This window comes from Dunckerocampus dactyliophorus, chromosome 18 (genome assembly GCF_027744805.1).
Source record: "Dunckerocampus dactyliophorus isolate RoL2022-P2 chromosome 18, RoL_Ddac_1.1, whole genome shotgun sequence".
Taxonomy (NCBI): Eukaryota; Metazoa; Chordata; class Actinopteri; order Syngnathiformes; family Syngnathidae; genus Dunckerocampus; species Dunckerocampus dactyliophorus.
In genome coordinates, this window is record NC_072836.1 from 10,300,001 (window position 1) to 10,308,273 (window position 8,273).

Genomic DNA, 8,273 nt, shown 5'->3' on the forward strand with positions numbered 1-8,273 from the left:
AGTTTAGAACATTTGTAATTTTAGTAAATCTCTTTAAAAAGGTGACATGAAGGTGCTTTTCTTACACCATATTTAACAATAATTTGTCATATGTAGATTCAGGGAACCATACAATTTAAATGTAAAATATGAAGGAATAGTTAAAAAAGTATAAAACAGAGTTTTAGATCTAGTTGTTAAAACAAAGCAGTTAATAATTACTTTTTACCCCAACCAGCGAGCTTGTCAATGACAAACACTATGCTCTAGCGCCCTCTGGCGTATTTGGAGTACATTACTATAGTCGGTTTGTAACAATATCCATTCAAGTCAATAAAAAAACTTTATTTGTCCTCATGGAGAACACAGAAGAGCGGTTAATAAAACAAAGACAATAAATTCCATCAAAGATTAAAATTATTTAAGTAATTCGCTCTTAAATATAATTCTATACTGTAGTGAGATGTGTTGTGTTTCAAAAACATAAACGGCGGTCTACTACAACTCTTTTATGTTTCACCGGGTGTGACGTCATGTAAGATATTCTTACTTTTCCGGTGTGTCGGCTGCTGCTGGCTGTCAACATCATAGCAGCTCCATTGGTGTGACCTGCAAGGGGGAATTTTTTTGGTCGTTGTTTTTAGCCGCGTCAAACAGCAGCATGTACCAGGTAAAGCCCATCTGCGGGGATGACATAAAGGTTGATTTGCCCACCTGCATGTACAGGTTACCCAATGTCCACGCGCAGCCGGCGAACAGCTGCACACACGAGCATGCGCTGCAGGTAAATGTTAAGTCATTCATTTACGAGATTATACATGCCCCCCATCCACTTTCTCGTCTCTTTATTTGTATTCTGTCATTGTGTGTGTTGTCAGGGCTGCTCTATGTGACGCCCTTTATGGAGTAACTATATACATTTGTAATCCTCGTGCCGTGGCGTGTATTAGCAAGCTAGCTAGCTAGCTCGGCTAAACTAGCCTTAAATATCCTAGTCCCCATTGCTTTAACATTGAGTCAAGAGCTGTGATCGACCCACGGACCTTGGCAAATACAACCGTACTATAAAGTAATCATAACGTAGGCTGTGAAATTCCATTTTAAAAGTCGACAGAGTATCCATTTACATTTTTTGATCATCAAAAAGCCCAGGGAACAAAATCAATTGTCAAATTTTTCACCTACATTAACCACAAGGAATACCTAGGTACCATCCATGACAGGAATGTATCAAATCCACCAACATCCACTTCATACTTGAGAAAATTAATGTTTTTTAGCATGTTTTTGTTATAATGATATCTACATTATGCATATTTTATTTGCTTTTATATTTACAATCAAGGCATCCATAGGAAAATAGGACAAATGCGACATGTAGTAATTCCGGGTAAAAAAAAAAAAAAATCAGATTTAATGTAGATTCATCTGCAGATAGATATTAAAGTGAATTAATAGCCTATATACCTTTTATCTTGTCCTGAAGCGCCGATCTATGAGTTTGAAAGGCTTAAAGTTGGACTTAACATTTGAAGCACTCTTATGAGTCGATGTGGTCCAACACTCATCCTATGAAAAAAATTGCATTTTCAAGGACGTCCCCACGTACTCTCCAAATCGAGCGGACATGCACAGTGTCAGCTTTTTGCATCGCTAAAATACAGGTTTTGTAACATTCCTATATGAGCTGGTTCACTTGGGGCTGATGCAATCCAGTGTTGAGGCAGTTAATAGTGTCACTAAAATGTGTTCAGTCTGATCAATCACGGTCTTTGCAGAATGGTGATGTACTAGACCCGGCGATCCAAGCTCTGGTGGCCCGACAAGATGAGATCATGCGAAAACTGTATGATCTGAAGGCAGTCGTTGATGGCCTTGCCAAGACGGTGACCACGCCAGATGCAGACATGGACCTGACGGTCAGTGACAGCCTCTCCTGCCAGAGCTTCACCGCCTTCCGAGGAGCAGCGGACCTGGACACACTACTGGGCAAGGTAGGAATAATGCTTGCCTTTACAAAAGGTCTTACTAACCAGAAGTGTTTTTGTGAGAATACAGCGATGCAACCTACAAGCACAATAACAAACATGTTCTATGTAAGCGTACCAATATTGTGGCTTGTGAATGCATTGAAGGGGGTGAATATTATTATTTTTCCACAGTTCCTCGTAGTTATAGCAATATAATTCCAAGTGTCCCTGCAATGAAGTCATTATTGTCAACTACAAGCCCTGCCTGTTTACTAGGTGTACTAAGGAACTGGTTAGGGTGTGTTAGAAACTTATGCAATTTTAAAAATCTCTAAAAAAAAAAAAAAAAATCTAATGTTTGTTCACACCTTGTAGTAAACAGAAAACACATTTGCGGGTAGTCAAGTGCTTTTTAGCTAATTAGAAGCTCTGTAAACTGCCTTGTTTGTGCTTTTATGACACCTTCATTCCTCAGTTATAGCGAGACGTGTCCGTAAAAGTATGTTTTAAAATAAGCACTCGTTTGTTTGGATTTGCTCTAAGTGAAACAGGCTCATGCACATTGAGAGTTTTCTTGTTAAATATATACATAATCAGATATGGCATTTTTTAGAGATAGAATATATACGGAAAAACATATTGATTAAAACAAAGATATTACACAATTTTATAATTTTAAGGCAATGAGCAAAAAACAGTTTTGCCCTTCTCCACTTAAATGGGGAGGATGGTAGGATGAAAGGCCAAAAAATGTATTTTTTATTTATACTAATTATAATGATTAAAGCAGAATTGTGTGTATTTTCTCTATTTGGAATATTCATTTCAATAAGAAAATGTATTAAAACAATTCTTACAATTATATTATGACATTTTCCTATTGAAATAAATCCACTGAAAATGTATTTTGTATAAAATATACGTATACAACGTACTTACGTCCCTTTTTTCCTCTCTTTGTCGCATCACAAGGACCTCGGTGCTCTCCGCGACATCGTCATCAACGCCAACCCAGAGCAGCCCCCACTGACCCTCTTGGTTCTGCACAACCTGCTTTGTCAGCGCTACCGTGTGCTCTCCACCATCCACGTCCACTCTTCCGTCAACAGCGTGCCACCACAGCTCCTGTCCTGCCTCGGCCCGCGTCATCCGGACAGCTATGCCCGCCGCCTCTTCCAGCTGGGCTTCACGCTCATATGGAAAGATGGTAAGGCACAGTTTTAGACATGACAGTGCTTTTAAAATTCTTAGCATGGAATAAATTGTATAGCAGCTGTATGTGAAACAGTGGAGGCATAATAGTTTCACTGCTTGGCATTATCCAGCAGGGGTCGCAGTTATTTACTAGTTCAGGGGTCGCCAACCCTTCGATCTTGAGCTACTGGTGGATCTTTGGGACCCTGCTGATAGATTGCGAGAACATTTTGAAAAAAAATTATATCAGTGCCCTCACCTGCGACCAACAGGCACGCATTTTGTCCACTGGACACACCCGCACTCCTCGCTGCTGTAGAGGCAGCAACCCACGAGCCCAAGCAAGGGGCACAGTCCCCAAAACCGGGTCGGAGGTACAATAGTACACCGACTCGTCCCCCCGCACTAGCAAAAGAGACAGAGATTTACAACCCTATTTATTATTGATAAAAACATCTATTAATTATGAGTTAACTATAGACAAAATGCCATTAAACGCAATTCAGTAGTTTAATCGATTGACAGCCCTTATATTTTTTTTTTTCCACATTTCTTGATTCTTTCTACTGTACTTTTTTTTTATATAATATTAAAATAGTTAATATTTTATATAAAATAATTTTCAGAATTTCATTTTATTTGTAAAATAAGTAAACTTGGAAAAAAGGTTAAAAAAATCTCAGTGATGATTAAAGGAAAATAGCTATTAAAATATATAAAAAAAACCCCCGAAAAACACTATAGTATTTTCCACCTTGTAAAATGGTGTTTCTTGATGAGTCACGGGCGTTTCTTGCTTTCTTGCTCGTGTAACTTGACACGTTTCTCTTCCACAGTGCCCAAAGTGCAGATGAAGTTCAGCGTCCAGAACATGTGCCCCATCGAGGGCGAGGCCAATGTAGCGCGATTCCTTTTCAAGCTGCTCGCTCCTTACCCGGCCGACGCAGCGCTTTCCACACTGGTGGACAGCTGGGTGGACATGGCCTTCTTCCAGATGGCGGAGGGCAGCGCCAAGGAGCGAGCAGCCGTCCTTCGCGCCCTCAACTCTGCCCTGGGACGCAGCCCCTGGCTGGCCGGCCAAGAGGTCTCCCTGGCGGACATGGCTTGCTACTGCTGCGTGCTGCACAGCGGCTCCGCCCCCTCGGCCCCCGCAAACGTCCAACGCTGGCTCAAGTCCTGCGAGAACCTGGGCCACTTCGGCCCCGCTAAGGTACTCCTGCAGTGACCCCAGTGGGCTAGAATATCAAAGTGAGAGAAGGGCATCAGGATATGAAAATCTGCCAGCCGTGTCAGGAACACCTTCTCGTGCTTCCCTCTTTACTATAAAGTCACTCTACTGACAATATGGCAGTTTCCATTGCCTTCTGCCATGCTGCTTTTGTACACTTAGCGATTCTCAAAGGGACGAAGCACGAGAGGACTGTGAAGACAAGGGTGTGCGCACACCTTTCACCCACTTTGTGCCTATGATGTTTGTGTGTGGTCTCACAGTATTACGAGTTATCAAGAGTAATACTTTGTACCGGTGTTTTTCCGAAATCATTAAAACATCCACTTGGGATCAAGCTTCAGGAATTGGGACATTTTGATTGATACTGTAAGAGCAGAAAACCAAAAAGTGGGTGTTGAATGAATACAACAAGTAATCATTGTCTTACAGAATTAAATAATGGTGCAGTTTTTTGTGGTGTTACGTAATCCAGTGGTTCTTAAGCTTCTTACACCACGTACGATTACTTCATACATATTCCATGTATAGATTTCCAATATAATTATATTTAAAACAATCTAGTGTTCCACCATACCACTAGATAGAGCTCGTGTACCACCAGTAGTACTCCTACCACAGTCTGAGAATAAATAATTTTATTTTACCCCAGTGAGTAAAACAAAAGTGCACTAAAGGCTCTTTTCTAATGTATTAAAGAACACATGATAACATCATACATTCTCATTCAATAACTGTAGAAAAAAAACTGAAACAAAGATAAAACCCTGTGGCTACGGAATAGAATCCTAATTTAGTTAGTATTTAAATTGTCTTATGAACAGAGAGTAAAGGTTATTAGAAATGGTTATCAGTAGTCACTCGTTGAGCAAAGAGCACAAGTTGCTGTTGTATCTGAGCAGCTGGATGCGTTCAAAGTAGTCGTCTGTCAGAAAGTTCCTTTGCAAGGTGACCAGGTTGCCTTTATGGCTGAAGAGGCTCTGGACCGGCGCTGTGGACGGCAGCGTGGTGTTGTACTTGAGGAAGAGCTGCTTCACCCTTGGGAAGTCTTGCAGGCACTCCAAGCTCTTCCCCGTTCCTTCCACGTACTTGCGGATCTCCTCCATAACTCCCCGCTCTTGGTTGTGAGCTGTATTCTTCACCGAGCCGTAGCTGAAAAAGTCGTCCTCTGATTCGATGGTTGCCACGTTGCGGCGGGTGTTGGTCTCTGTCACGTCGCAGGGGTCCACCTGGGACGCCTCTGTGGCCAGCTGGGAGCACATCTCTTCTCTCTCAGAGGCAGCCAACCACCACAGGCGAAACTGAGGGGTGGTCGCCGTGGCGATCTTGGCCTCACTACTGGAAAACAACTCTCTGAACCTCACGCCGATGGCCGTCACAATGGCAACGATGACATCGCCAAAGTACTTTGCGGCATCCTTGTGCTCGTTCAGCTTGTTCTTCAGACTTAGGACGGTTGGGATGACGAGGCCCAAGTAGCACTTCTGCTCCGCTTGGAAAAGCTCCAGCGCAAACGCCAGTGGATGGAAGACAGTGACGTATTCTTTGAGAAAGTCCATCTCCTCAGGCTGAAGGCGTGCGACGTCCAAGCGTGCCGACAGCTCCGTCAGTTCGCGCTCCGTGAGGGAGACTATCTTCTGCAGGGCGCAGTACTCCACATTCCAGCGTACAACAGCCGGGACAAACAGAGGCATCTTCTTTATCTCCTCTGCTGCTTCCATGCCAACTTGGAGATGGTGGCACTTGCTCCAAATGGAGTACACCTTAGACATGGTGCTGTAATAAAGCTGGCACATGGGTCCCTGTGACACAGCTTGCCAAAAGTCCTCCGTAACGATCTGCTCTAAGGTGTGTGATGCACAGCGTTGCACCGTGGGTAGGAACAGGAGCATGTCCTGCTGCGGCTCCGCTTCCAAGATGGCACTGACGTTGTCAAACATCCCAATGTCATCATCGCTATCCGTGCCGTCCAATGCAAACTCCTTGAAGACGTTGACAAATGGGCTGGCGTTGTCAGTGACGGTGGTCTGAACTTTACTTTCAATATTGTACGCCGAGTGGATGTTGTGTATCCTCCCCGCTATGCTGTCGTATGTCAGCCTACCCTGCATCCTGGCAAAACCCAGAGCCGCGGACTTCCTCTCCAGCGAGTCTCCGTCGATCCAGTGGCACGTCATGCCAAAGAAGCTGCCGTTGTTTGCGCTCCACACGTCCGCCGTGGTGCACACATACTGGACGGTGGCGAGTTTGACCATCAGCTCCTCACGCATCCTGGAGAAACTCAGGTCCACCTTAGTGAACAACGTGATCCTGTCCATGGACTTGAGACCCTCGGTTAAACCAGCAATCAGCTTCTGGAAGCCGGGCTGCTCCAGCACGTGAAATGACTGACAGTCCTCCACCATGTAGTTGAAGATGAGCTCGTCAATCTTTGCTTGGGTCATGGATTTGGAGATGATCTCCGCTTTAAGCCTTTTGAGTTGGAAGTGTCGACTTTCTTCGCCATTGTACTCCTCCCGCCTCCTCCCTCTTTTTGCATCTGGCCTGGCTTCGCATCCTAAATGTGTTCTCTGAAAGACAGGAGGTCTTTTACTGAATGCTGACATGCTTTAGAAGACAAAATAACACTGTGTACACAAACACGACTCTTGTTATAGGTTACTTTAGTTTGTATTACATTTATTGTACCCACTGCACCTGAAATTTGCCTTTTTATACACTTACCCCTCAAAAGCTCCCCGCTAGGGTAATGCCTAACAATAAGGTACACAAAATTCTAGTAGTTAATGAGGAACGAACCTACAGGTACCTAACTCTAACCTTAAGCACCCCTCATTACTCATTAGTTCTTCAATAACTACTGTATTTTTGTGTACATTATTGTAAAACGTGACCCCCACTAGTGCTGTGTGGGTTTTGTAGTTTTTTTCACAACCCACTGGAATAGTTTATCTTGTAACTTTGAACACTTGAGCACTTGTTTTATGCTTTGCTTGGCTATTGCTATTTAACCGTGTCAGAGACATGAAGGACAAAATTCCCGATTGCGACTAAAATTGACCTACTTTTCACACTCACCCCTCAAAAGCTCCTCACCAGTGCTGTGTAGGTCTTCTCGGTTTCTTGTGAAACGACTTAGATCACACTAGAATAGTCCGTCTGGTACCACTGCACACTACAGCACTGCTCTATGCTGGTTTTGGTTATATTTAACTCGGAGGGACAAAACGCCATATTACACCTGCAAGACGCTTGCGATAACGCTTTAACATGACAGTTGTCTGCACGAGAGGGTGTGTAGTTCGCATGCAACAAAGCTGTTAAAATGATGAAACCAGCAGGGTCGTCTTGTAACATTTCGAACATTAAACTGATCATTTTGACACGTTCGCTATGTGCTCTTTACTTACGTCTAAGTGCTTCTTCAGGTTTGACGTTGACGTCTTTGACGTTGACAGCAGGTTTACCCGCGGCAGACACAGATTACATTGCACGATGATATTTTTCCCTTGATCTGCCTTGTAGGTGAAATGGTGGCGATAACGCCAAGTATGCATGGCCGATTTAGTCTCGCCACAGCTTTCATTTAGCTCCGTGTCCATTTCAGACACCCTATACGTCCGCCAAAATGACTTAAAAGACAATATAGGGTCGTAATCCGATTTAGTAATCGCGATTACACGTAAAAGTAACGAAGGCGGCCGAGAAATCCTCATGAAAAAAAAGGGGGCTGGTCTTTATTTGAGACATACCAGGACAACAAGACAGCTGCCAATGGCGTCAACAGGAAAGAAACGCGCAATCGCAGTGGGTGTGTCACGTGGTTTAAAAGGCCAACGCACTACTGCGCAGGCGCGTCCCTTTTTCCTCCGCCACTCCAGGGAGCTGGCGACATCTGTTGG

The 8,273-nt window shown here is 43.7% G+C and overlaps 2 protein-coding genes across 4 annotated transcripts; one reads left to right on the forward strand and one right to left on the reverse strand.

Moving 5' to 3' along the window:
• Positions 1–522: 522 nt before the first annotated feature.
• Positions 523–4,714, forward strand: aimp2 (aminoacyl tRNA synthetase complex interacting multifunctional protein 2). Of its 2 annotated transcripts, none has more exons than XM_054759673.1 (4): positions 523–763; positions 1,758–1,973; positions 2,922–3,156; positions 3,980–4,714. In XM_054759673.1, the coding sequence occupies exons 1-4, from the start codon at positions 641–643 to the stop codon at positions 4,366–4,368; spliced, it is 963 nt and encodes a 320-aa protein (XP_054615648.1). In that variant the 5' UTR covers positions 523–640; the 3' UTR covers positions 4,369–4,714. The 2 variants fall into 2 exon arrangements, with proteins under 2 accessions (XP_054615648.1, XP_054615649.1); XM_054759674.1 differs by having other exon boundaries at positions 542–649.
• Positions 4,715–4,994: 280 nt separating this feature from the next.
• On the reverse strand, positions 4,995–8,150 carry zgc:161969 (uncharacterized protein LOC569044 homolog). 2 transcript variants are annotated; one of them, XM_054759663.1, is made up of 2 exons: positions 7,782–8,150; positions 4,995–6,941 (listed from the first exon to the last, which is right to left on the reverse strand). In XM_054759663.1, exons 1-2 carry the CDS (start codon positions 8,085–8,087, stop codon positions 5,229–5,231), a joined length of 2,019 nt encoding a protein of 672 aa, XP_054615638.1. In that variant the 5' UTR covers positions 8,088–8,150; the 3' UTR covers positions 4,995–5,228. The 2 variants fall into 2 exon arrangements, with proteins under 2 accessions (XP_054615638.1, XP_054615639.1); XM_054759664.1 differs by lacking the exon at positions 7,782–8,150 and adding an exon at positions 7,450–7,760.
• Between the last annotated feature and the right edge of the window lie 123 nt (positions 8,151–8,273).

Excerpts from the sequence above, each read along its gene's own strand:
- aimp2 (XM_054759673.1), top strand. The coding sequence starts at position 641 with ATGTACCAGGTAAAGCCCATCTGCGGGGATGACATAAAGGTTGATTTG. Across the intron at positions 764-1,757 it reads CACACGAGCATGCGCTGCAG|AATGGTGATGTACTAGACCC; the intron begins GTAAATGTTAAG and ends CGGTCTTTGCAG. Across the intron at positions 3,157-3,979 it reads CACGCTCATATGGAAAGATG|TGCCCAAAGTGCAGATGAAG; the intron begins GTAAGGCACAGT and ends TCTCTTCCACAG.
- zgc:161969 (XM_054759663.1), bottom strand. The coding sequence starts at position 8,087 with ATGAGGATTTCTCGGCCGCCTTCGTTACTTTTACGTGTAATCGCGATT. Across the intron at positions 6,942-7,781 it reads ACCTGAAGAAGCACTTAGAC|AGAACACATTTAGGATGCGA; the intron begins GTAAGTAAAGAG and ends CCTGTCTTTCAG.